The sequence below is a fragment of the Neodiprion fabricii genome, chromosome 5, assembly GCF_021155785.1.
Source record: "Neodiprion fabricii isolate iyNeoFabr1 chromosome 5, iyNeoFabr1.1, whole genome shotgun sequence".
Classification (NCBI taxonomy): domain Eukaryota; kingdom Metazoa; phylum Arthropoda; class Insecta; order Hymenoptera; family Diprionidae; genus Neodiprion; species Neodiprion fabricii.
The window spans coordinates 2889951-2917858 of record NC_060243.1 but is presented as its reverse complement, the minus strand read 5'-3'; the positions used below and the strand labels follow the sequence as shown (position 1 = coordinate 2917858).

Genomic DNA, 27908 nt, shown 5'->3' with positions numbered 1-27908 from the left:
TTTTTCACAGTAACGCCACGCGTGCCCGAAAATGTAAACACACAAATTGCGCGATATTTTATTTGGCTGATACTATTTTTCGCATGCGTAAAGTGGAGTCAAGTTTAATTATATTACAATTTACCACGGCTAGCGTTATCATTAGCAGACAAGTGAGGGAATATTTTCAGCTCCTTATCAAATCCGCAACGAGTAAGATTGGATCAACGCTGGTTATTCCGCCGTCGACTAGGTTAGGAATTGTTGACATCAACCGTCGTTTGCGTGCTTTAGTGTCATTTTTTTTGGGGCTAACACATTCTGCGCCTTGTTAATTGCTGCAATAGCCATGGATTATCCTGCTACTCAAGTGTTCGTCAACGACGATGACGATAAAAGTGAGGATGATGAGAATGATGCTGCTACGCCTCTGCGAGCAGAGAAAAATATCAAAGTTAGCATAATACGTGGATACTAAAACATCAGACTCGTTACTTGTAATATAATAAATTTTTTCACATATACTGCAAATTTCAGATTGGAACGCTTGTCGTCGATTCAGATGTTTATCCCGTTTGTCGAGGCTTCAACAAAGTCGGCAGAATTGACTCATGCGGCATTGTCATTGGTCACGATGTAAGTTGATGGATAATGGCAAAGAGGCGTCGACGAGCAATATCATTCATCTCCTTGACTCGTTGCGTCTTTTTCCCTGTATTCGAAATAACATTATACTTGCTTGAAAAGTAGAAGAAATTATATAATTACCGAGGATTTCGCATTTATTTCAAAGTGAACCTTGATTACGTGTGTTTTTTGTTTATTCCCTGAGACGATCAGAGACAAAACTGATTTTTATTATCACTGTACATTTTTTTTGTTGGTAATCAACACTTTTCGTTGTAAACATTAATCAGTAAGTATATTTAGTGTTTGAAACATTATTTGTTTCACAAATAGGTTTAAACAAATTAATTGGCAATTGCATTCAAAAAATTTTACATATTAAATATGCAGCCCCTGCCAAGCATAGATTTACAACTCGATTTTCTTGTGTTCCTCAAAATTTTTTGACGGCATTACGTTTTCAAAAAAATTCAGGCTATCCCAAAATTTCGTCTCTCCATAGTTCGGTGTGTACTTCACACTGAATTCTTTCGCTCCTGCAATGTACAGATAGGGAAACTCGTCTGTCGACTTGCTTAAGTTGGGCCAATCGATACCAACATTGGGAACACTGAAACATTTAGATTATCCGTGACGATTGGTTTGTGCATTATGCACATATGTATAAGATTATCAATATTTTTAAAGGTATTAAAATATTGAATATGAGACTAAAGTTGGTCTGACGAATGACAATGTGACTAGTCTGTAGAATAGAGCAGAATTCTGGGAACGAGACTCACCCTTCAGTGGCATAAGTTACCCAGAGATCAAGAAGCTTCTCTTGCATATCCCGATCTTCTTGTGTTGTTGTGGGATCGAAGAACGATTGCATTACGTATGCAAGATCATCTCCGTGAGAGACGCCTAGTAAACGCAAGCAAGCAACGGAATAAGATTGATCTATTTGTCCAATGAACATATATCGATAACATTTCTACATAGCACAATCAGCTAATTACCAAAGTCTTGAGTACTACGACTCATCGATTCACTTAAACTGTGAGCTCCTCTGTACGAAAAATAATAAAATCGTACAGGACTTTGGTTGACCCGAGCTTGAAGTCTTGCAGCCTCGATACCATTGTACACAAACAACCGATCGCCAACCATTTGTACGATTTCCTTGACAGTAGATTTGTCAATTGGTTTTGTTCCCAAATAATGTTGCCTTATTAGTCTAGCAACATCTGACCGTTCAGATTTTGAAACCGTATAATTGAAGTCGAGTAGATGAGGCGCAATTGATTCCCAGTTGTTGTTCAGCTGTTTGAGAAGCTTTTCATTGGCTATAAAATCTGTGCAAAACATACATACTCAGGTAAATAAGCTCATGGTTTTGATAATTTATTGCTCACTTACCAGCAGCTGGATAGAGGCCCTCCTCGCTTGTAATACTCGTGATCCATGGAACGTCCTGCACTTGTCCAGAATTTATTATTTCAATGGGAGACCTATCGATGAACGTACACTCACTGCCACCCTTCTCGACCACTGGTCCAAATGGAGTAAAGGGGTTGTAAAGCCATGGCTAAGGAAAAGGAAAAAATTATTTTTGACCAAGTCCAACGATCGGTCGCTTCCCTGTTTGGAATATTTTTAATAATCTCAAAACTCTTTCTTACCATAAAATCCCCAACAGCTTTGGCGATCTGCTGCGCTGGTCTGGTTCTCAGACACTCCACCATGGCTGGAACATTTTCTGACGGGCATCCCAAGATTGTCGCCAGTTTCTCCGTCTTTTGCAAAGCTCCTTCTGTCTGCGTCCAGCAATCCAATGCAGTCCCGCTCAGTGACATTCCGCCTGCAAACGTCGATATAAATATATTCAGTATAACGTGATCTACCTTCACACTGACAAGGAAGGTATCCCAGGTCGGTCTCTCCTATTTCATTTCTTTTGTAATATGTCATAGTAGACTAAAACGTAAGCGACACGTATTTCTTTTTATCTGCCATTGAACATTTCAAGGGGGTGAAACCACCCTCCAAAATAAGGCATGTAAAGGGTCGATTTGGCAGTTTCACCCACAAGAACATAATATTTTTCAACCAATCCAATTGAAGAGGTTTTCTCATAACGAGAAATGAAAAAAGTAATTTTCACAATTAGAAAAAAAAAAAAATTCCAAATCGCCCCTTGATATGTCTTACTTCGAAGAGTGGTTTCATCCGCTTAAAGTGTTTAATAGCAGATGGGAAAAAAAGTGTCGCTTAGTTTTTAGTCTACACAGCATATTACAAAAGAAATGAAATCGAAGAGATCGACCTGGAATACCTTCATTGTAAAGTGACGTACCCTTGAACAAGCCTGCGCTGAGATTCGTGAGGTAATGGTAATGCACACTAGCTCCCCCGGCGCTCTGTCCGATAATCGTAATCCTCGACGGATCCCCCCCGAAGTGTTGAATATTATCGGCAACCCAGCGTAGCGCAATTACCTGATCCTTGAGCCCCATATTTCCAGGGACCGTCGCGTCCTCCGTACTCAGGAAACCTGATAATAAACATAAGTGTAATAGAAAATTCTGATACTCGTTATACTTGTGGGTGGATTAAGTTATGCAGATAACAAATTTGATGGAATTTTCTTACCGAATGGTCCTAGTCTGTAATTAAAGGTAACCAGGGTGACCTCTCTATCGAGTAAATACTTGGATCTGAAGTCGGATCCGCTTCCGAATTGAAATGCGCCTCCGTGAATGAAGAATACAACCGGAAGCAAGTGGCTTGGCTCGATGGTTTTTTTATACCGATCATCATCCGCAATCGTGGTGTAAATATTCATGTAAAGACAGTCTTCGGAGCCCTCGACCCTCTTGGTATGATTAACGCCGAAATGATTGTACTGCAAACAGGGCGGTCCGAATCGTTTCGCCATCAAGACTCCCGCCCAGGGTGAGATGCTTTTTGCGATCTGCAAAATTGTAATTTTCATCAAAATATAACACATCAAACAATCCAGCGAAACTGCATCCTCACCCTGAACCTCAGTTCTCCGATCGGTGTTTCAGCGTAGGGGATTCCTTCGTAGGCTTCGTATCGCCGACCGTTATTAGAAATCTTGTAATATCCTTCGATATACCCCAGAGGTGTGACGACTCGTGGAAATAACCCCTCGACTTCCTGGCTTAGACTTGGATGACATCCCCAAAGAAGGGTCAAAATAGTCCCCGACATGACCGCGAACTTCATCGTTTCGCCTTTTCAATTCCGTCTCTTAAACAGCAGCGCTTCCAAGGTGCTACTAGAATCGCAAATGTTTAGGCTCTGCGAGAATTGTGCGGACCGATCTGCATTAGTTCAATTTATCGATAACTTTATCTAGCCCCAGGCTTGATTGTATTAATCATTTATGCGTTTGCATATCATTATGTTGTAGGGTAAAGTCAGGCGCATTAGCGTGGCAAATGAATCGCCCCGTAAAGATAAAAACAATATTGTCTTCTCAGCAAAACTGATATAGGTATGACTCGTGTAGTTGCATTTCCATTATCTACATATGCCTCTGTCAAAGTCCGCGCAGTCAATGGTCAATTGATTTTTCCAACGTCAGTGATTGTGTAATCATACAATACCGAACATTATCTCTGAATTGGTATTCCAAATTTATGCTGAACAATAATCAAGCATTCGCATATTCCCTTTTTCTTCGTTTCTTTATATAATGAGATAAAAATTTATTGGTATTTCCATTTTACAGACAATATCGAAAGAGCACGCCGAAATCGAGGCGGGATTGGGCCCAAAATCGACCTTCATCTCGGATCTGGGATCATTGAACAAGACGAGATTAAACGATGTAATTAACACGCTGTTACTCCATCTTACCAATACCACTCTACAATCAATTGTATAAATACAAGCCTCTGTATACGCCGAAGTAATCTAATGTCTCATTTCCATATCATATCTCTGTTAGGCAGTACTCCGACCCGGGAGATTGTACCAGCTGCAGAATGGCGACGTTCTCAGGTTTGGTTCTGTGCGAGCAGTCTTTAAGGTGGACCAGAGCAGAGACTGTGAAAATACCTCGAAGGAATTCGTCGTCCCCGAAACCCCGGCACTGACAGCAAAGAAAACGCCTCCGATCATCCCGGGCACGCCCGATCTGTCCTTCGTACGATCCTTAGATGATTCACTCGATCCACAGTTTAAATTGCCGTGTAAATAAACAAAATGTCAATTATTTCCTATTGCAGGAGGATGTCGTGCAGGACAAGTCGACTGACGCAAACCTCGCCAGCGATGTATCTCTGGTCGCGGGAACTCAGCAGGGCGGAAATACGACACGGCAAATGGATACAGAAAAATCCGACATTCCTAAAGTCAACGATTTAGCAATCAATATCTCGGAATTGGAAACCCAGACGGCTGTGCCTGTATCAAATTCGGACGAGGACGAGGACGAAGAGGAGGAGAATATATTCGACATGATGACGCAGAAGACTGGCATACACGATTACGAAACCCAGAAGTTTCCGGCGGAAAAGGGCAGCCCGATCATCAAATCGCTACGTGACATCCACGACAGAGAAACGCAGGAGTTTTCGGTTGACGAAGGGCGACCCAACGCGACCAAAAAGGCGGAACCTCTTCGGACATCGATAAACGACCTAGAGACCCAACAGTTCTCTATCGTCGAAGGTCGATCTCTCTCTGCCGATGACGCCGAGCCACATTCGCGCTCGATCAATGACTTAGAAACGCAGAGGTTCCCGACCGTTGCTAAGTCGAATTCGCATTCGATAAACAATGTACAGACCAAAAGGTGCCCCGCTAATCGCACAGCGATCACGCGCGATGGGGACGACGATTCCGAAACTGATGAGGAAGGCTTGTTCGAGGATAGCGGCGGTGGAATCATCGACATGTTCGACGCTCCGACTCAGCTAGTCGGACGCCCTGATAAGGAGAACCGGCCTCGACACAGTTACCTGGAAACTGAAAGCAAGGAGGACGTGGGCGAGGTGACTGTCGAAGAAAAGCGTCAGCCTGACGATGAGGCGGAAATAACGCGACGTGAAGAGGAATCTAAAAGAGGGGATGAAAAAACTTCCGCGGAAGTGTCACGTGAGGATGCAAAACCAAAACCAAACGACAGCATCGAAAGTAAATTGAACAATATGTTCGACGACGTGAACGATAGCGGTGCGGAAGAACCGACACAAATGCTGACCCAGCATCTTGAAAGGATTTTGGAATCGACCCAGATCGAGGAACCGGATATTGAGGATGATAAATTGGAAATTACTGGAAAAGATGACGATGAGGAGGAATTAAAAAACGGACGAAAAAGCGACGAGATGAGATCGGACGAAAAAGCAACGGTCTCACGACGGAAAACCCTGAGTACGCCAGAGATCTTCGCGGGCCTGCCGCCAATCGACATTCTCAGGTGGTCTGCGAATGACTCGCGATCTACGTCGGAAGAGTCCGACGCAGTTTCGTTGGATCTTATCATGAGCTCAAAATCAAGGCGTACCAAGAAAAGTCGGTTAAATTCATCGGAACTCTCCGAACAGTCCGAGAACGTCAAACTGGTCGATGCGAAGAATTCGAAAAGTTCGAAGCCAAGCAAACCCACGTCAAAGTCAGGTCCAAAAAGCGTGAAAGTCACAAAAAATGAACAAATTGTGGAAAGCCCTAAAGCAAATGGGACCAGTCTAAGGGGCAGCACTCGAACTAAACCGAAACCGGTGAGTACGCCACTCGAAATTGATGTAAAGGTGTCACATTCGGTGGAGGAAGAATCGGTAAACGCCGTAAAGAAAAGATTGCCGCCAAAGAAACGGCGTTTTTCAAATTCCCTACTTTCGGCAGCGGGTACGCCACCGTCGTCGCCGATAACTGAGGTCGCTCAATCGCCGAGAGCGTCGACGAGGTCGAAGACGAAAAATAAAGACCGATCTTCTGAGCCGAGCAAAAAGTCTTCGTCGATCGTTGTTCGTTCGGTAAACATTAGCCTCGGCGATGAGCTACCTATTAGGTCACCGGAAGCTAAAATGCCGTCGAGCGCGACGATAAAAGTAAATTCAGTAAAACCCGAGTCGCCTACTCTGGCTTCACCCGTTCTTCGGCGGGGCGCGAGGTCACGGAAAAGCGATACCGGCAGCGAACCCGAGCCGATGGTGCGTAGCAAGCGATTGCGGAAAAATACCCGGGAAGAGGACGAGCCGTCGAGTCCACCGACGCCTGCCAAAAAAGCGAGGACGAAGACGGCAGAGGAGCGAAAGAAGGAGAAGTCTTCTTCAAAAAATTCAAAGCAGCCAGTGTTAGCTGTGGAAAAACCGTCGACTCCAAGGACCCGCAGCATGCGACACACAGAAACATCGGCGTTGGTCAGTGAAAATGAGAACGCAACGCAGTCAAGCTTAGAGTCTCAAGAGATACAAGCGATTCTGGGAAATGCCAATCGCGAAGGTAATAAAAGTCGCGTTGAACAGATGAGAGCTTCCCGAACTCGCGAAAGCGGTTTGAAGGGATTACCTCTGGGGGAGAAGAGCTTTGAAATTCCTGTAGTAGTCGAACCGAAAAGCAAGAAAAAAGTCGCCGTGTCCATAGACGCGTCGGTGAATAAAACAGTTGCCAAAGTTCAAATCACGATGGAAAAATTTGTAAAACCAAAACCTCCACCGCGGCAGCCACCCGCGGTTACGGATTCCGAAGTCTGTGAAAATGGTCGGAGTTTGGCGCATACTCGTGGTAAAAGACTATTAGCCTCGCGGAAAACTGTGGAGAAGGAAAATTCGACCGAAGAAATTAAGCCGAAGAGAGGGAGGAGAGGCACGGCTGCCGTAACGAAGCGAACGAAGACTTCGAGTTCTGCCTCATCCTCCGAATCTTTGGACGAAGAGATGAAACCGGTACCGGGAGTTTCGTCGCCGCGGAGAGGAAGAAGTTCGATGTTGTCGCACAGCCCGCCAGGCAGGACGAAGTACAGGATACTGTTCACAGGATTGAACGACCCCCAACTCGTGGCGATCGTTCACAATTTGGGTAAGCAACAGTTTTCTACGTGCATATAAAGTTCGCTGGGCTCGATGATGACCTAACGCGGATGCTGGTGGACGAGGCCGAACGTGCAGAGCGAAGGTGACGCAGGGGACTGTGCATACGTGTCTTCCTGCTACCGCTTACGACCGACCGAACGACCTCGAGCCTCTAAATCACAACTCGGCATATAGCATAATAAACGACGATGACGCAAACGCGTCTCAAAAACGTGTCCAGCCGATTTGATGTTCGTAATCATAGAACGTGTATTACACCTATGTATATCTACAGCTGTACGGTACAATGGTAAAACTTTATATTTATCTTGATAATGTTGTTGGGAGCGCAGGTGGCACAGTTACGGAAAAACCGGGCGACTGCACGACTTTGGTGACGGACAAGGTGCGCCGCACGTACAAATTCCTATGCGCCATGGCGATGGCCGTACCCATCGTCCCCATCGACTGGCTTAGGGAGAGTGGGAGGAGAGGTTGCTTCCTCGACACCAGGGATTTCCTACTCGAGGATCCCGCCGAGGAGGCAAAGTTCAAATTCAACCTTCGACGCAGTCTTGAAATGGGAAAAAACCACGGACTCCTGGAGGGCTACACCATTGTTCTCACCCCGAACACCGCTCCGCCTCCGGTTGCCGAGATGAAGGGTATAAATTACGAACTAATCCATGCGACCGCACTTTTTTTTTATTAACAAATCAATGCTCGTTAAAGGACAATCTACAAAATCATTCGATTTTTCTATTTTTGAATGTCCCAGGCGTTTTTAATTTCAATCACGAAAATAGCGGATCTATGAGAAGATATTTTCCATTTCACCAATTGTTCGTTTGACTGCTGCTAGACATATTTTTTTTTCTCTTTATCACACAGGTATAATTCAGGCGTGCGGAGGAAAAGTGCTGGTTAGACCGCCCACAACGTGGCCGAATAAATCTTTGATCATATCACGATCCGAGGACTTGAAAAATGCAAAGAAATATCTAACCAAAGCGCCAAAATCAGTTCGTCTTCTATCCGTCGAGTTCATTCTCACTGGGATACTGCGGCATGAATTAAATTTCGATGAGCACAAGTTAGACGTTGAATGATGAACGGCGATTGCCCAAAATTAACTGATTGTTTATACGTGAAAATCGACTCACTTGATGGTATTACATAAATACTTACTCTAGCTGATCTTCCACATCTTCCGATCAACACTCCGTGAGACATGATTCGGAGTATCGTTTGCAATTATTATTACACTATTATAAATGCCTAGATATGTGTATGTATATCATACTCGTATCTACGTCTAGTTATTATAGATATCAAAATTATATACGATATTATCGTGTGAAAATTTTTCAAGTCATGATGGATAATATAATTATAGTACAATATTTATGTAAGATATTTTCAATAATGGTGAAATAAAAGAATTTTATTTTAAACGTTTTTCCTTTTATTATTATTGTTTTTCGTAATCACGATTACCGCTCACTTTTGGTACCGTGTTTCCCGTCAGCTCTTCGTATTTACCACCGAAAGTGCACCTCCACTATCGCGTCAGAGGAAAACGTTGTTTGATAATGCAAAGCAAAAACAACAATAAGGAAGACCTGTACAAACAGTCACTTAAGGAACGGCAGTGGCAATATCTCAAAAGTAGAAATTCGCGATAACGCGTATACGGCATGCGGTTTTCGTGCTACGGAACAAATAACAAACCGTGAAACAAAAGAATCCAGGATTACGGAAAGATATAGTTACGTGTGAACGCACGTAGACACGTACATTTGCTAACTAATCGTAAGATATGTCAGAACGGATAAGATTGTACGTTTCTTTTCGTCAAGGAACGTGGACGGAGTTGCATTGTGTAAAATTTTTCGTTTTTTTTCCCCTCTTCTTTACCCTCTTCGACGAGATTAGACGCCGTCCGGAAGCATCGCGGAATCCGAGAACTCGGCGAACGTATGACTGCAGTGATCGTTGCCGCAGGCATCCGCGGACGTCGATCCTGTAGACTTCTTCGTAGCCGGGAGATATTCTAACGGCGACACCTGAAGAACACATACGAGTAAATCCCGATAAATCTCTGCCTCCTCCTCCTCCCCCTCCTCCGTCTTGTTCCTTTATTCGCTGGCCGTTGAAGATGGATGCAGAATACAAAATGGTCACGTTGCTTGCAAGTTTTCTTAAATTTAAATCAACCTTTACGCAAGCCGATAAGGCTTGAGGCGACAATACTTACGCTCCTGCTTGTGTAGCCTCGGAAATCCCGGTTTTTGTAGAACGATACCCGCTGGAGGCCCAAGATGCTTCGGAGTCTCGAGACGGGATCGGGTGCCAGGAGTCTTTTAAGCAGGTCCACGGCTCCCGTTGACGGAGAGATGCTCGGGGATGAAAAGCACGAGAAAGACACCGTGGGTGTTTCGGCGATGCTTGTTGGCGAGGTCTTCGGTTCCGAAGGCACCGGGTACTGGAACCAAAATTGATGAAAATCATTTATCATCATTGTTATAAAAGTAAATTGTACAGGTCAAATTTTTCTAATTTCTTAAATTTTCATCGACGATGAAATCGTTCAGATAAACTCTGTAATTCCTCCCATCGTTTTTCTTTCGCATGATGAAACATGATGGCTCTGGATATAATCGCTGAAATAAAATGGCAGTTGCGTCAACATTTTTATTTTTATTTATCTTTTTTTCTTTCTATAAATTAAACGTTTAGAAAACGGTTAGATGAGTTTCGTGCCAATGAAAAAAAATTCATCAGAAAAAAAAAACAACAAAAAAAAAAAGAAAAACTACCAGCCGATTTCGCTATTGGGCACGCGATGAACGTGATTATTTCATAATCTTATTACACATCGAAATAGAACCTTGTGCGTGTCGCTCATCTCGGTTTCGCTTTGGACAAAAATTATTCGATTTCGCTTCTAGTACGCAGCTTCGCAGTACCGAGGCGGTCGGGTACGTTAAATACGGCAAGGGGTACACGATGATGACGGCTCTATTATACAGCGTTGGCAATTTTACAACTCTGCTAATTTTCGTGCCAACAAGAGAGAGCTAGCTGTGAGCCGCGAGTGAGCGAAGAACCGAGACCAACAACCTTCGAGAACCTTGAGGAAGTTGTAAAATGAGTAGAACTTGCTCTCCGAGATTGCTCGGCGTTAGGCATGCGGGTCAAGATTTCGTGGGAACGATTCGGGACTTGGGAATAATTTTTACAAAAAAAAAATAAAAAATTATTAAATATTCCTGCAGTTCGGAAAAATGTACGTCAGTTTTTACGAATATCTTTTCATGTAGAGCCTGGTCGTAGGGCTGACTCGAAGAGGTGAAGAAGATGAGACTTAGGCGAGCGTAGCTGCTCGAATATAATTATCCGCGCCTATTACACAGAAGAGGCGAACACCGTCTACTCCTCCTCTCATCCTCGGCCCCCCCCTGGAATCGCGCTGGAACCCGAAGGTCTAAACGGGTATTTCTATATACGTTATGTATATACCGTTCGCTGCTGTAAAAGAAAAAGGAGTAGGAGTAGGAGTAGGAGGAGGAGGACGCGGAGTCGATCCAGGCACCAATACTCATCGAGCAGATCTCTACTTCAATAAAAACACACACGTACACACGAATACACAGTGCAATAATCTTCTTCTTCTTCTTCTTCTTCTGCTTCTTCAACTTCTTTAAAACTGTATTGGTATAGCTAATTATACACCAAGGTACGCCTCGAAGTTGCATATACGTGTTGGCATGTAACCATCATACCGGTATATGTGATGCTATTTATAGAAAACCATGGATGGCAACAGATATGGTACACATGCCTTTAATGCTCGTTCGCGTATTCCCGCAACGGCTGAATCCCTTCAAACTTTTTCTCACATCTCTATACATAAATTTTCTGCACGAGTACAGGTATAATAGTAAAAAGTGCGGACACACGTCGCATACGCACATTTTTAATCGGACAAGATCAACAAGCTGCTGGTGCACCATGCACGTAGGAATCCGTCGATGTGTACACCTAGAATCCTAAACGCGCGTTGGACTTTTCTACGGTCGAACATTATACGCCGCGATGAAAAGAAATCCGATGAGGAAGAGGAGAAAAAGGATTTAAGAAAAACACCGATTCTCCATATATATGTATATATACGATTATACATACGTTCGAAGTTCGGTGACATAACGAAAGTGTTATGTATATTTTTGTTGACTAGATACGGCTGTCCGTTAATAATTTAAGGAAGAGTTACACCCATCAAGCATTACGTCACATACAAGTTTTAATTTGGCAATTACGAATAAAAGTTCAGACGAATGATCATTAGACTCAAGGTATATATGAAACCCGTAATATTGGTATCTCGATCCGAGCAGTATCACGGATGAAACATTCTGGATGAAAAATTTCGAGGAAAACAACAAGAAACGAACACGTACATCGGTGTTGAAAAATAAGTGTATACAAAAAATGAAAAAAAAAATAAATAAACAAAATAAATAACGAGATCTCGAGGTATATTTTCAGACCGATTCTGAGAAGAATCAACGAGATAAATTCGCGATTTCAACTATTTTCCACTACACCGAGGTGAAAAAAGTACCCGAGTTGAACTCCAAGGAGTGCCTGTGTGTATGTATATATATATATAAGTGCTGAAGTCTGGGATCGTAAGCCGTGGAACGAGACGAGGACGAGAAAGAGAAGTGCAGAGCTCAGGGCATGCGGTAAATTGTAAGTTCGCAGCCCTATCGCGGTTGCAATTCCCCTGCAGAACCGCTTCCATATATCTACAAGACGTGGACGAAGAAACGGCACGCACATGCAATCAGGGCAATCACCTACCCCGCTCTTAGTTACAGGTATCCGTCATACCACGAGATAAAGAAGGTATCCAACAAGAATCTATAATATAACCGCTGATTAACGTATTTCTGCAGCATACATACAAATATAATACTTATAATGTTATGCGTCTGTTCGATATTTATAAGTATAATAAGACCACCTTCGAACGAAGTGGCGAACTTGGTTCACTTAGAAACTTTAGTTCAAGTTTCAACCAAGTTTGGCCTCGTGTTCGGTTTAACCCCTTGAGTCATAGTGTTGAGTATATGCATTTTTTTGTATATTTATTAGGGTACATTGTTTTACATAATTTGTAAGTTTTTCCGGCCGCTGATTACGAATCTAAAAATCGTAGTTTAAGAATTCAAAATGGCGAACGAAAATTTCAAAGTCGATCGAATCCGGAGAAAAAAAAACCCCGTTCAGGAGTTTTTGAAGTCGCTGATGGAGAATTTGAAATCAGATTTTGAAAATTCAGTTTGGCGAATCCAATATTAACGACCCCAAAAACCCCTGCATAGTTTTTTTTACCGTATTCGATCAGATTTTTAAATTTTCGTCCACCGTATTGAATCCACAGTCTTCAATTTTCAGAATCAATAATCAGCAACCTGAAAAACCATGAAATATTATATTGTTATACCCGTTTACTCAGGACAATAATGCACAACTCAAGGGGGTTAAATTCGCTAATGCACACGTATACATGTGTAGATCTACACACGTCCTTCAATTTAATTGCAGATTGAACCAAGTTCAAAGTCGAACCTTGACTGAAATCCCGTGCCTTACCCATCCGATAATTAAAATTGAGAAAAACAAGTGAATCAGACGATATAAAAAAAAGTTTGAAACGAGTATCGCGTGCAATTAACAAATCCCTTTTTCGCAAGTCATTCTAACAATAAATTTCGACTCTATGGGTAACGCGATTTTCGTTTAAAATCCTTACGTTAAATCGTATTCATAGACAAAAACAAAAGAAAAAAAAAAAAGAAGAAATAATCGAAAAAAAAAATACCAGAAAAAAGAAAATCGGCAAGGTTGAATAGAAGAAGTTGGATTCGAACAAATTGTATAACGCACACATAAGGCGAACGTTATGTTCAACGTATGTGTCTTGTTTACGATATCTTAACGATATACGCGTCTCGTTGATCTTATACTCGTTTATACGAGCGGCAAGTCGGACGATCGCAAGCATGGCAGCTTCACCATACGTGTGTATGTGTGTGTGTGTGTGTGTATATATTATACATATTATATATATACAGTACAAGGCATGTATACGTCTATATATATATATATACCGTTGATTTAATATACGGTGCACGGGCTAACGACGCCGGGGCCCGATCGCAATGACGATTTGAAGCTATAAAGAGAGAAAGAAAGAGAGAGAGAGAGAGAGAGAGAGAGAGAGGAGAAAAGGAGCACAGGCAATGACTTTCGGCAGCATTGCACACGCGTGAGACACGGACGACGGCGAATACCGACCGACTCGGGGTGGGTGATAACCAGCCGCACCATTATTCAATTGAATCCAATATATATGAAACCGACCATTGAGAAATTGCAGTTGGGAACTTTCTTTTGGCCCGCGTTCTATGGGGGGATCGAAGCCTGCAGCAAGAAGAACTTCAGGGGGAGGTGAGACGAGTCGAGTCGTCTTGTGTGATTCACCTGCCGCCTGGAATTTTATTCATATATACACGTACATGTGTTAATTTAGGTTATCAGGGGGTGAGCGATGGAAATTTTCCATTTCTTGCCGCTTTCATTTGGAGCCTTTATCTTCTTGTCGTCGATGCATTATGATACGTAATATTAATTTGATTGTGAAAATATAATCATTTACTGATTCGATACTTGATTTAACCGGCTTTATTGTTATTACATCATTTTTTTTAATTCCGATTTTTCAGTGTGCTGACCGAATCCATGGGCAAGTTAAATTTCTGTTTTAATCGCAACACATTGTATTATGCGACAAGTGTTGGATGAAAAATTTGTATGTATAGCAGACGTTGTAAGATTTTTAACGATCGTCGATATCGTGCGTCAGTCAGTCAAGTAAGTCATCGTCGTAACGAAATACTGCAACAGCAACAGCAACAGCAACAGCAGTAGCAACACCCGTATTATGTCACGCGGGTATAAATTGGTACGTTTTACGATTCCTTATACACATAGCTGCGCAAAAAAAAAAAAAAAAAAAAAAAAAAAAAACTCGTCACGCGCGTGACAATGTTCAATTAATAAACTCGTATATAGGTAATACCAACACCGATCACGCGCACGAAAATATTAAACATATATAATGCCTATAAAGTGCGAAATGTCAATGGAATAATGAGAAACACGCGATACGTAGATACGTGTGATGCGGAGGGAAACATTAAGCGACCGTCCCCAAGTCGTTAAATATCTGGGAATCTTTTCAAACTTTTTCTACAACTTTTTTCATGAGGTTTTTTTTTCTCCGTTTGATGTTGTTCGCGTTATTTAAATAAAAATTTTGTCGCCTATGAAGCTACTCAAGACCGAATACGTGGTTTGAGGTGTTAAATTTTGATCAAGACGTGAATCCGAAACTGTATTGAGTAAGAGGAATTCATCAAACGGACAAGACCTCGGGAACAATTCGAATTTTCTCGAAATGCCTGACGCACTGCGGAAGAAGGAGAACGGAATCGCCTTCCACTTTGCAAGTCATGCATAATATATTAGGTACAGAGAATACTGTCGAAAACCAGAAAAAAAAAACAGCGAGAAGTGTCTTTTTGACTTGGTCAACCGCCTCGCTCATTCGTCGTTTACAGAGGTCGCGATTCGCCTAGAAATTACAGTTTATAAACTTCCCCTCGGTCCCGGATTGGCAAACTCCATTTCTTTCTCTCCTTATTTTTATCTCACTCAATACGTACAGGTACATGTTTAAGCGGGGATAGGTATAATACGCGTGCCGAATTTACTGACGTATAGGTGTGGAATATTTATTCACACGTGCCTTTTTCCGGTACAGAACTACATAAAATTACACACGTACATAACCCACGTGTAGGTTGGGTATAAGATAATGGATACAATGTACGCACAAGAATTATATTATGACGCGTCGCGCTACCGATTCCGATCTTTCGCCGACAAGCACGCGTTGCGTAGAATATACAAGCTCGGCAACGAGGTTGCAAAATGATGAATTAAATAATCTTCCGAGGTTATAATAATGTAGAGATTATATGTATGTAAATATAGATAATTAACTTGTGCATAAAAATATCGTGTCGTAATCAGTGCGCGACTGTAAAATCACTGTGTATAATAATAAACAACGATGTAATCGTTGCATGAGCATGTTTTATTCTCTGTATACGTTTGTTAATCTGTTTGCCCCCCCTCCCCCTATCCCACCGTTTTATTTCAAATATCCAAACATAATCATACAATTCGTATGAGATACACTGCGCAAGTCTCAAGTACATTTGTCTTAATTAATGGTTCGTCTGACCCAAAACACGGTACTTTTAGTTTCTCGTCTATATTCACAAGCAGGATGAAATTTGATTTTTTTTTTCCCCTAAAAAAAGCTAACGCAGTTACCCTAAGAGAGTATCTTGTAAAATATTAATACAGTTATTAAGGTCTTAAAGCTTGGTTGATGATAATAAAAAAAACAATACAACAATTATAACCACGGTATAATCTGAATTCGCGTTACAGCCCAACATTCTAGAATAGGTAGTACTTCACTCTCTCGTTTCATCGTCTCGAGGTGCATCACGGATCCGAGGAGGTCGTTCGAGGACGAGGACGAGGACGAGGACGAAAATGGCATAGGCAGTACCTGCCGGTCTATACCTCTACCTATACCTATACTAGCCGTGCGATTATTTTAACGACCCCCCTCGCTCACTCAGAACTGCAAAACCTGGCCTGCAGGGCCTCAACCCGTTCCGCAGGATCTCCATTGCTCTGCTCTGCTCTGATGCAGCAGAAGCCTCTTCGCCGCCGGTGATCACGCTAAAGGATATAATATTGAAGAAGAAGAAGAAGAAGATGAAGAAGATGAAGACGAAGAAGAAGAAGAAGAGGGGAAGAGGAGGAGAAGGGAGGAGACAACGGCAGCACGACGGACGCTCAAAATAGCACCGGCAAATCCTCGATCGTCGGATCCACCCCCGAGCGTCCCTAACCACCCCCCACCACCACCCCGTCAAGACTGGCGAAGACAAGCGGCTACGCTACTTCTCGTTCCTGGGGCCCGGAGGTGTACAAGGTGGTTGTGCATCGCTTGGCCGACTGCAAAGAAAGACCGTAAACGAGTAAACCAGTACCTGGAACCTGCATAGGTGCAGGCAGCAAAGGGTATTATTTTAATATACCTATACCTCTAGCTCTAAACTCACGGCGAGGGCAAGACTTGGCAGAAGCGAGTTGTTGTATACCTACGCCCGTGTATACCATCACAGTTTCTCAATACTCGCTTGTCCTCCTCCTCCTCCTCCTCCTCCTTCTCTTTCTCCTCGACGACGGTCTTCTTCGTGAGTTTCTAGCCGGTCCGAACTCGCCGCCCTTCACCCCGCGTATCGCGTGCTGCACCATCACCAGGCACCATCACCATCACCATCACCATCACCATCACCAGAAGTCGTCGCGTACGTCTCACAGCAGAGCAGCATCAATGGCAGCCGGGACATCTTGGGCTGCTTACTCCCGGTGTATAATAAATGTTTAATATGTATAGAGGATAGGAGATGGATATACGGGGAGAATCGGAACCCGGACAAAGACGGCGACTATAACCAGTGAACCTGGCCCTGCTGCCTCCCCCTCCCTAACCCCCTCATGAATCTCCTTTTCTCTCTCTTGATCTTTCCAGCGTCTTTTTCATTTTCATCACCGAGGAGCCAGCCCCCTGCCTATCTGCCTGCACTGGTATACCACGATTGCCCGTTGTCGTTATACCGTATATACAGCGTGCGTCGTCTAGCGATGATACATCTTCTATCATCGACTCGCTAACCAGCCGTCCAGTTGGCTCCAGAACCAGTCGACGAATTATGAAATTCGTTTCGACGTATCGCGAGGTCTACGTGTACCGTTAAGAACGACCTGCCGCACGTATTCGAGACGTAGTCTCCGGCCGTATACCATCTAAAAACATTTTTTACATTAGTTAGATGTAAATTAGGGTGAATCTTCACTGTACTAAACGCTCTAACGGTACTCTGAAATCATATTTCCAGGAAAAATAAACTCAAAAATGATATACCGCAGGGTGATACGTAACGTTGTTTGTCCTCCGATGTGTCTCTCTGATACTTCCGGTGCTCCTGTTTCCCTGGGCTATCCCGAAACGCTTAGAAACTCAGTGATATTTCAGAACTTTAATACCTGCAGCAGTCGCGGCGACCGGTGGACTCGGGTCGAGCATCGGGTAAAGGAGGGGAGGTGGATACAAGGAGGAGTAGGAGGAGGGCGACGACCACTGTCGCCGTTTCAGAGACCTTGGGCTCGTTGCAAGATGATGATCATCGCAAAGATTACGATGATGACGACGATGATGATAATGATGACGATGATGTTACACCTAGTTTCATGTTATAATAACCGTATTACAAATCTGCACGACGTATATTGCATCAATACGATTATGTACCTCGGTTGAGCTACTGGTCTGCCACGAGTTCTACGTGCGAGAGTGGATATGCAGTACATGCTATATATACCGTATAAGAATGCTAACGCGACGCTGCTAATCGCCGGGCAGCCTCCCTTGGTATTTCCACTCCCGCACATGTGCAACCTGCATGCATACATGATCGGTGTACAAGTCGCGTCAAAGTGGGCATAAATCGCTCGGCGAGTGTCGAAAATAGCATTACAACGTCCCGTAATATCTGTTTGATATCGCGTTAACGACCGTGTAATATCAATTCAACGCCCCGGCTGATCTTTGAGGGGACAAAAAACCCCACTCTCGGAAATCCAGACAATGTCTTAGATTCCGGTTTACGATCACGTCGCTCCCTGCATCGGCGGAAAACCATCCTACATAGGTGGTGGACAAAGCGTCACGGGAAAATATGTTTCGTATGATTCTTTTTTTTTTCCTTCTAAATACGAACTCGTTAGCCGCCATCCTCGAAACTGTTAATAGTTCCTAAATCCAAATTCACCGAAATAACTTATAAACGGTCGTTTACCTCGAGAAATTATGTTTCCAAGGTTCAATTAACCGTTTTAATCTTGAAAACAGGAAACGAAATTCAAGTTCTCCGGTAGTCGTCGTCCTGACGTGACACGTCGTAGATATGAGCGATTCTCGAGAGTTTGCTCGATACTTTCCCGACCGCTTCTAAAACGCGCATCAAAAAAATTTTTTCACAATCTCCTCACATATACTAATAAAGAACTGAGTCAGCCAGTGGTCAAGTTTTCAGGTTCCAGGTCGGTACGTAGGCAGTCCGTACGTGTACTTTGAACCCCATTGCAACGATGTTTCCATGCCTACACATGCGTGGTGACAAATCGATGACAAGCGTAATCGGCTCAAAGGGAAAAGTTGGTATCACCTAAACGTCAAGAATATCCGTTGTTGTTGCAGAGCCGAGCGAAGCAGAAGTACGTGCCTGGCTGTTGCGCTTATCGTTCTCTACGTTCGCATACCGGCTTGTGAATATCTGGGAATGCATATCAGCTGTACGTCCGAGTCGATGTATAAACGCGGGGTGCCCTTGCGTTTGCCTTTACTGTTGCAGGAAGATGATGATGATGATGATGATGATGACGATGATGATGATGATGATGATGGCGATGATGATGATGATGATGATGATGATGATGGTGACGGTGGTGGTGGTGGTGGCGGCGGCGGCTACGGCAACGGCGGTGGAAACGACGACTGCGAAGGTGGTGGGGGACTCATCTCCATGGGGCCCGCCCGGCTCGGTATATAAACGGGGCCTCGGGAGCTAAGCCCTCATTCACCGAGTCTTTCATCACGTGCAGGTGGTAGGTAGCCACTATTCGCTGCCTAACGAAAAATCGCGCATCTGTATTTAAAAATAATCGGGGACTTTTCCTTTTATTCCTTAAGGAAGAAAACGAGAAGAAGAACGAAGAACGAAGAAAATAACGCGAAAGGAACTCTAACGTGACGAGACAATTGAAGACCAGTGGCAGAAATAAAGAGCACGTTATATATAAGTAAGTAGTCGATAAAGGACTTCTTCATCTTCCTAAACCTACATTTATTTATATCATCATTTTGAATCATTGAACTGCAACGTTCAATCTCATTTCGTGCCACATCATCTTTCGTCTTATTTTGATGTACACTTATAACTATATTATACGTGTAACGGTATTACAGGCATCTGTTAAAAAAAAAAAAAAGAAAAAAAAACTCACCGCTTATATCGTTACTGCCTCGATTAATGGTCTTGATGAGGTAATGATCCAGTTTCCTTCCTGTCTCAGAGGCCGCATGCAGATGGGGTTCTTATCGCGACAAAATCTAGCGTTTCTCCGCATAGCAAGATAGTTCATCGTGTCAAATTTATAATATAAAAGAAAATAGTGAAGAGTAGAAAATAGTTTTTAGCAGTGGATAAAAGTCTTTATCTAGCAGTGAAAGAAAGAAAAAAAAAAAACAAGAGCTACAACGCAACCCGAGATTCTTGTGATAGGTTACAGGTAAAATGGCTGTTTTTTTTCGAAATTACTGCAGGATTCATTACCTCTACGGTAAAACGATGGACTGGCGCAGTTTTTGAATGAACCTTTTTTTTCGCTAAATTTACCGCACGAATCCTCCGATTTATAAAAATAAACGGTCCAATTTAGCAGAGAAAAATTGCAGTTTAAAAAAAAAAGAAAAGAAATTGCAGCAACGTCAACAAAAAAATCGCGCCGTTCCCCAAAGTAATAAATGCAACCAGTCTTTGTTTTGTCCGCGTCAACTCCGCGAGTCCGGAAAAGGATTTGCGCGTCGGAAACTACGACGTTCGCGCAAAGTGGGGACGAAAAAAACTGACTTGATCTTGAATCCTAATTAGCATAGGATTGCGTGCAAACCATATGCATATAATACACGCAGTGCATAGTAAATATATATATATATAATATATATAAAAAACTTACTGCAGGCAACGACTAAGAAACAATACCAGCATGCGGTATTGCAATAAACCAAGGTCGAAATACCTACGAGCATTACAATTCCATGATATCGGCATTGCTTAACGATACATATAAAAAATTTCACAATTTCCCAGGATTTCCAGCCGACTGGACATCCTGTATCGCTAGCGAATTAACCGGATCATTGATCATTCGCGTATTACGGAAGTGACTAGCTGGTAAAGGGGAAGCAGTAGATACTACTGCTACGCGTATTGAACAAGTTGAGTAAATTCGACAATGGCCTTGCGAGGGATATCGTACCCCGTCATCGTCGTCTTTCAACAAACAGCTATGCGTTAGCCACATTTCGTCGTCGTATAAACGGATCTTCGCAAAGATTGGGAACGATACGATGCGCGGGGTGTTGTCGGTGATACGATCAGAGTCGACCCCAACCCTCATCGAGTCCGCAACTCGACCTCACGTACAATATATCTGCGCATCCTGCAATTACGTGTGTATACATTCTCCGCCTCCTCGCCACCATCCTGCTACTCCAACTAGTGGAAGTCACTGTAGACCCAGTAATATCATCGTCGGATCGGGTTGAACGGCACGAGTAGTGGTCCCCCTTTCCGTTCCTCGGAGTTCCTCCACCTGCGCAGTAGCAGCGATATAAGGTCCTTAGTGAAGTTATGACCGCCGTTCGTGGTACACGGGTTACAGTATCGCACGCTGCCCCAACGAAAGTTGAGCAGGCAACTTTGTCGAAGGTGTTAAACAGTCTTCTTTGTTTTTCCACGTTTCTTTCAAGCCGAGTAAATACGCCAGGATGATGAAGGCGGCACAGATTCTACTGCTCGCCGTGGCTATGGTCGCGGTTACCGACTCCTTGCCTCTGGCCGCACCCTCGCCTGAGGATGTTCACCCGGTTATACCGCTTGAGAGCGTCAAGGAGTCGTTGCGGTCGGGTCAAGTAGAGACGAAGAGTCCAATTACGGAGGTAAAATCGGAGGATGCTTCCTCGGTTGCGGTCGTCGATATTGTGGAGCAGAAACTGAAGGAGGCCAAGTCCACTGAACCCGAAGCTGCCAAGCCGATCGAGGAAACCCCGAGCATTGTTCTTCCCACGGAAGGAGAGGCGGCGGCCAAACCGGTAGAGACGAAGGAAACGGTCGTCGAAACGCCAAAGGAGGAGGTGAAGAAAATCGACACTCCCGAAGTTGAGTCGGAAGAGTCGAAGCCGGTAGTAGCCCGATCGGAGGAGTCGTCGCCGAAAACCGAGGAGGTAAGTTGGTGTGATTTGGTGTTGGAATATATGATACAAAACTGCAGGTAAAGAGGGACACGGACAAGGTTTTTTGGTAATATATACTTGGTAAACTGTAGATTTTACTCTAAAAATAGTGTAAACTACTACGTGACAGACTAAAATCTGCTACATTTATAGCAAAAGTTACAGTAAATATGGGTATTATTTACCAAAAACGTTGATGAGTCTCTTTTTTCCTGTAGATTTGATAAAAAATCTTCTCTTTTGTGTCGATTATAAATACAATATTCACAACATCGAATTCCGGAACTGTTATTTTTCATACAACTGATGCTCGACAGATTAATACGGCGGAAGTTCCGATTCCAATCTCAGCCGAGAAGAGCCTTGTAACGGAGACAAAGGAAGCTGAAGCTGCAGTTTTATCGACGGAGGAAAAAATCGCGTCTGCATTACCGGCGGCTAAGGAACTGCCCCACGAAGCTTCATTGATCGTCGACTCGATCGTCAAGGATCAGAGCGAGAACCTGCAGAAACAGGAAGAAAAGATCGTAGACATCGCCGAGCGTGTAACTCGCGGAGGAAAAATTACCCCGGATAGCGAGAGCCCGGAGAAAAGTGAAGTAGGACAGGAACAGGCTGCGATCGTGACGCCGGTTGAGAAAACTTCGATACCGAAACTCGTGAGCGAAGCCGTTGACAGCGTTTCCAGGTCAGTGGAGGAATCCAAGAAGGAACTGTCTGCCTCGATCGATAACGCGCAATCAGCGGCGGCAAGTGAGAAGATAGTAGAAGCAACAAAGGTAGCCGAACAAGAATCCAGGAAGGTGGAAGACGCGGTGTCTGAAATCAAAGAGGAGCCAGCAGTGAAGGAGGAGATTAAGGGTGAGAAGGAGGGCAGTTTGACTCTTGAAGAAGGATCAGCAGCTACTGAGAATGAGGAAAAGAAAGAAGAGACGGAATTAAAGGAGGAAAAACCGGCTGCGGCAGAAGAGAAGCCAAAAGAACTTCAAACTCCGGCTGCTGATGATCTCCCAAACGCTGAACAACTGACCGACAATAATCAGCCGAAAAAACCTGAACCGGAAGCGGAAAAATCTGAGGAAACATCGCAAGAATCGAGCGAGGAATCTTCTTCAAGCGAGGAAAGCGGAGAGGAGAAAAAAGTAAGCAAGCATGACGAGGATTCAAGTCAAGAGGAAAGTATTGAGAAAAGCGAGACCGGAAAAATATCTACTTCAGAAAAATAATTTTTAGAAGATTGAATAAAACGAACTCGCATACGCATACACAACAAACCGACAATCATATTATACGGGAAGAAAAAAAACAATCGATCATTCGCGAGTGATATATATATATATATATATATATATATATATATATATATATATATATATATATATATATATATATATATATATATATATATATATATATATATATACATATACTTATATACTACACACACACACATATATATATATGGTTACATATTCTATCGGAGAACAAACGACATAATAAATGCGAGTAAAAATTTTTTTTAATAAAAATAAATTTAAAAAAAACAAAAAAAAAAAAAACACAAGAGTAGGGCGAGAGAAAGAAAAAGGTGAGAAAGTGTGCGTGTGTGAGATAGAAGAACGCGAGAGGTAGAAAGAGTGAATAGATTAGAATATGGCGGATTTATACGATCATCTTTTGTAACCCAGTGAGGGAAAGATACAGAGTGAAAGGGAGAAAGGGCAAACAAAAAAAAAAAAAAATAAAGATTGAGAGGGTGAGGAACGCCACGCTCCGAAATGTAAAAAATCGTGTCCTTTGATATCGCTACCACTTCGCTTTTTAATCCAAAAATGAAATCAGATCGATATTTCAATGTATGTAAAACTATTTCACTGGATCAATAACAATATTATATGCACGATGGAACCGCATACCCTTCAGCAGCATCGTCAATATACAATACAGTTACGTGTTATGGGTGTAGATCAATGTCGGAACAGAAAAAAGTAAAAAAAAAAAATAAAAAGAAAGAAGAAAAGACGAATAAAAAAAAAAAAGAGACCTGCCCTGGTTGTCCGTTACTTACAACTTCGGCGTCTACGCATCCCCGTTAAAACAATAAGCCCCACGTATAAAACGGAAGCGTAGTTCGTCATTATATAACATCATCTAAACTCTACTATTGTACTATCATTGTTACTACGCATATAACGCACATCATCATTTCAGTCCATATCGTTTTATATTATACGTATTACAATATAGATAGATATTTTAGGTGTCTCGGTGATGCGTGCAGGGCTCGAATTGAAACGTAGTAGACCCTCTTGATTATCATAAACCGCCTTTCTCTATTATTATAATTATTATCATTATTATTATTATTATTATTATTATTTTTATTATAAACATTTGTATTATGTCGTTATGTTTATTAATCGTCGTTGTGGTAAATGCGTTTAGCGCCTATTATTATTATTATTATTATTATGATTATATTATTATTAATGTTATTATTATTATTATTATAAATAAAAGCGTTGAGCTATCTTCGACTCTACATATATATAATGTGTGTGTGTGCATTTATATATATATATATATATATAGATATACATGTATGGATATAACACATATATTACACACCACGCACAGGATATATATATATGTATATATATATATACACACTTATAATAATAATAATAGGGTGTGAACGCACGCACATTTCCGTCTCTGTGTATGTCTTTTTGTCTGTTTGCTGCATGGTTCGATTTACTAACCTTAGCTATGATTTATGTCAGCTAAAAACCAGCAGCAATTCTCTCATGGAAGACTTGGCTGAGGGCCGTTATTGGCGACCCCCAGCCATACTCTATCCCAACCCCTGAACCTCATCCCCTATATACTCGCTTAAAATAAACTCGAATTTAAAAAGCGCAATTTTGCTTGTCAATCATTTCTTTCGTGCAGTATTCTTTGATTATAGAAATGTGTTTGTATTTGACATTGATCATAACAAAACTTGGGGAGTTTTTTTGAATCGTCGATAAATCGGTTCATCAATCTTGATTATAACAGATATTTGTTCGAAACAATTGATTCGCGTGGTAAAATAGACTGACAGGAATTGATAATCGGTGCAACGGAACAAAACGTTTAAGCTTTAGTATTCGTATGACGTTAAAGTTTTAGTATTCGTATGAGAAACTCACCTCTGATGTCAACAGAAAGTACATGAGGACACCAAGAGACCACCAGTCGATAGCATGACCATATGGCTCTCCACGTAGAATCTCTGGAGCTGAAAGGGGGTGTGAATATGCTGTTAGCAACGGTATTCAGGGAGGTTTGGAAACGAAAAAACCTCACTTACGAGATGTGTGTAATAATGCAAGAAAAAAATACATGTGTACATTATGAACCATCACGGGACGATGGACATTGATTCTTTACTGAGGGTCAATGTAAAATATGCTTTTTTATGGAAGCAAAACAAGCGAATGAAAATAATTTACCTATGTATTGCGGAGTTCCGCAAAGCGTTGACGTTTTTTGTCCATGCTTCAACCACTTTGCAAAACCAAAATCTATCAGTTGGGCATGACCCTCCTCGTCCAAAAGCACATTGGAAGCTTTTACATCCCGATGAATAATACCGGCGTTATGGAGGAAATCTTGAAAGATATATGTCGATTTAATGTATATTTCATAATTTGATATAGGTCCCATTATCGGTACCTTACCTATAGCTAACGCAACTTCAGCCACAAGAATTCTCACTGCATCTTCGGGTAGGTTTCCGTATCCTTCGACCAAAGTAAACAATTCACCACCAGAAACATAGTCACTACCTGCAACGAAATACATTTTACATAAAGAAAGGAATCTAAAAAATAATAATGATGAACCATTTTCAATGCATGTAGAAACAAAAAATTTTGAGATGCATGCTTTTGGGTATGTCAAACGTAAGTACGCGTTTTCATAATTACCTGACAAACTTATTTACCACTAATTTTATTGCTTTACAAATATTACAAATTTATGATTTTTATGTCACCTACCAACATAGAGTCGCCTTTTGTCCTGCCAATAACGTGAGGCATTCACCACAAACGGATGATGCCCGACAACTTGCTGTATGCGCACCTGAAACAAAAGGACGTGATTAGTAAGAAAATAGCCACAGATAAGGAACACCGGAGGTAAGATAGAGAGAAAATTAGTAGAACCTCGTCTTTGACACGCTCAATGGCATCCTCAGCAATTATTTGTGCCTTATTGAGAACCTTCAGTGCAAATATTTCCCCGTCAATTCGGCTGCGGACTTTGTACACCTGGCCGTAAGCACCCTTAGATATGAGATCGATGATATCATAATTTGTCTTGTACGCAGTTTCTTTAATTTTGAACTCAGGTAAAAAGGCTGCTTCAAATTGCGGTACCGGCCATCTCGTCTTTGATAATGAGCACGGATCCTCAGGTGTATCTTGACTGCCACTGAAATGTATCAAAAAAGTACTTAAATATAATTGATTAATTATTTATTTATATTATCGTATAGCTAAAATATGACAAATGCAACTACAACTGAGTACAGTACTTACGTTCGCCGAGAGATTCGTGAAATCCGGGAAACACGAGAAGCACGGGAGCGTCTTGACCATTCGACGTGTGCAGATGTCGTCGAGTTGCCTGCGCTACTCCCACTGAATAGAGCAAATCTTGAGCTCCGGCGGCTTAATACGTTGTCAAGGCTGGACTGTAAGTACGATCATCATCTACACGGGGTAATATCTCTTGTGAAGATGCGAGTTAGGTTATGAATCAAGATTAACGGATGCAAAGGATGAAATAGATAGACACACTTGAAATGCATGCAAGACGTGCTCAGAAGTAGTAATCTAACTTTCTTTCATAGAAACTCGATGTTTGTGACTCGAAAATATTAGTTTTCCAATAATATTTGGTTAGGTTAGGTTAGGTTGGAGAGGCTATGTTGACACCCGTTTACTCACGTAACTTGCGTAGGCGACCTGAGGTTCCTGCCTCGCATTCTCTGCCGTGTATTTCTTTGTTTTATCCACACAATTTCCCATCCGACTTCGTGGCGATCTTAATACAGATTATCTGACGCATAGAATTGTAATTTTGACAGGTTGTCGTTATTACAGTTTGAAGAAGCCATTGGAAGACATGGAGGCTGTCCGAGTTGTGTGAAGTTAGCCATATGTAGATCAGTATTTCATAGTCAGCAGCTTCAGATTATTCAATTGGCGAAGATCAAAGACAGAGAGAAACCTTCAAAGATACGTTTCAGTGGGTTAGAATGAATCTATTTCCAATATTCTATTTCGAAATTACTGATTGTCACTACGAGCTCAAGTACTCGGTAACCCGATTAAAAAGTAGCAATTATTTGACGATACCACTGACAATACTCCGTGAATCTTGAATATTGTTCAACTTATTATAGCGATTGGAACATACTTCAACCGATTGAAGCACTTGGAACATACTTCATGTCATCACACCGCACTCGGTAACTTCGCGGGAAATTTGAATTGATATTGCAATTAAAAAAAAAGTCCGAGTTTTTTTCACTCAGAACTACGTAAACACTGTAAATACGTAAAATATTTTATTCTTTTTTTTTACTTTTTTTCGTATCTCTTATATTAAAAAAATATTTTTTATAGGAAATATCTAGTTGTTGAACATACGTAAATAAAAACAAGGACTTATAGAATTCTTATGATAAGTGTTGACTCAAGAATATCAGTCAACGTAGGAAGACTTACAATTAATAGTTTTTTGTTCTCTGTGTAATTTTAGTTACTTTTCTTTCTTCTGTGTACTACTAATTGCAAGTAGTACAAATATGAATCACTTGAAGAAAGCTATGTACACATATCAGGTACACATTAAGTACAAATGGTAATTTTGATTCAGCTCATACTTCATTCAACCATAACCGCCTCTTTTTTGTA

The 27908-nt window shown here is 42.0% G+C and overlaps 4 protein-coding genes and 1 long non-coding RNA gene across 10 annotated transcripts; 2 read left to right on the top strand and 3 right to left on the bottom strand.

Annotated features, from left to right (window-relative positions):
- The first annotated feature begins 21 nt into the window (after positions 1–21).
- LOC124183286 (mediator of DNA damage checkpoint protein 1-like) lies at positions 22–9091 on the top strand. 2 transcript variants are annotated; one of them, XM_046571591.1, is made up of 8 exons: positions 22–232; positions 327–433; positions 517–615; positions 4349–4447; positions 4568–4765; positions 4848–7644; positions 7991–8302; positions 8529–9091. In XM_046571591.1, the coding sequence occupies exons 2-8, from the start codon at positions 329–331 to the stop codon at positions 8744–8746; spliced, it is 3828 nt and encodes a 1275-aa protein (XP_046427547.1). In that variant the 5' UTR covers positions 22–232; positions 327–328; the 3' UTR covers positions 8747–9091. The 2 variants fall into 2 exon arrangements, with proteins under 2 accessions (XP_046427547.1, XP_046427546.1); XM_046571590.1 differs by having other exon boundaries at positions 22–433.
- LOC124183288 (venom carboxylesterase-6-like) lies at positions 783–3918 on the bottom strand. Its single transcript, XM_046571595.1, has 8 exons — positions 3628–3918; positions 3241–3562; positions 2945–3142; positions 2271–2449; positions 2008–2176; positions 1608–1943; positions 1389–1512; positions 783–1216 (listed from the first exon to the last, which is right to left on the bottom strand). The coding sequence occupies exons 1-8, from the start codon at positions 3838–3840 to the stop codon at positions 1015–1017; spliced, it is 1743 nt and encodes a 580-aa protein (XP_046427551.1). The 5' UTR covers positions 3841–3918; the 3' UTR covers positions 783–1014.
- On the bottom strand, positions 8526–27494 carry LOC124183289 (serine/threonine-protein kinase S6KL). 4 transcript variants are annotated; one of them, XM_046571597.1, is made up of 9 exons: positions 26937–27486; positions 26526–26680; positions 26151–26418; positions 25983–26067; positions 25662–25769; positions 25434–25592; positions 25131–25219; positions 9895–10122; positions 8526–9703 (listed from the first exon to the last, which is right to left on the bottom strand). In XM_046571597.1, exons 1-9 carry the CDS (start codon positions 27015–27017, stop codon positions 9569–9571), a joined length of 1308 nt encoding a protein of 435 aa, XP_046427553.1. In that variant the 5' UTR covers positions 27018–27486; the 3' UTR covers positions 8526–9568. The 4 variants fall into 4 exon arrangements, 3 of the variants coding, with proteins under 3 accessions (XP_046427553.1, XP_046427552.1, XP_046427556.1); XM_046571596.1 differs by having other exon boundaries at positions 9025–9782; positions 26937–27494; XR_006870955.1 differs by lacking the exons at positions 8526–9703; positions 9895–10122 and adding exons at positions 16716–16811; positions 16901–17666 and having other exon boundaries at positions 26937–27492.
- On the top strand, positions 19514–24858 carry LOC124183290 (neurofilament heavy polypeptide-like). Of its 2 annotated transcripts, XR_006870956.1 has the most exons (4): positions 19514–19721; positions 21454–21927; positions 22254–23262; positions 23341–24858. XR_006870956.1 is itself a non-coding variant. In XM_046571601.1 (3 exons), exons 2-3 carry the CDS (start codon positions 21472–21474, stop codon positions 23160–23162), a joined length of 1365 nt encoding a protein of 454 aa, XP_046427557.1. In that variant the 5' UTR covers positions 19514–19721; positions 21454–21471; the 3' UTR covers positions 23163–23421. The 2 variants fall into 2 exon arrangements, 1 of the variants encoding a protein (XP_046427557.1); XM_046571601.1 differs by having other exon boundaries at positions 22254–23421.
- Positions 21686–22254, bottom strand: LOC124183293. Its single transcript, XR_006870958.1, has 2 exons — positions 22122–22254; positions 21686–21968 (listed from the first exon to the last, which is right to left on the bottom strand). It is a non-coding gene; the product is annotated as an uncharacterized LOC124183293 (long non-coding RNA).
- Positions 27495–27908: the final 414 nt, after the last annotated feature.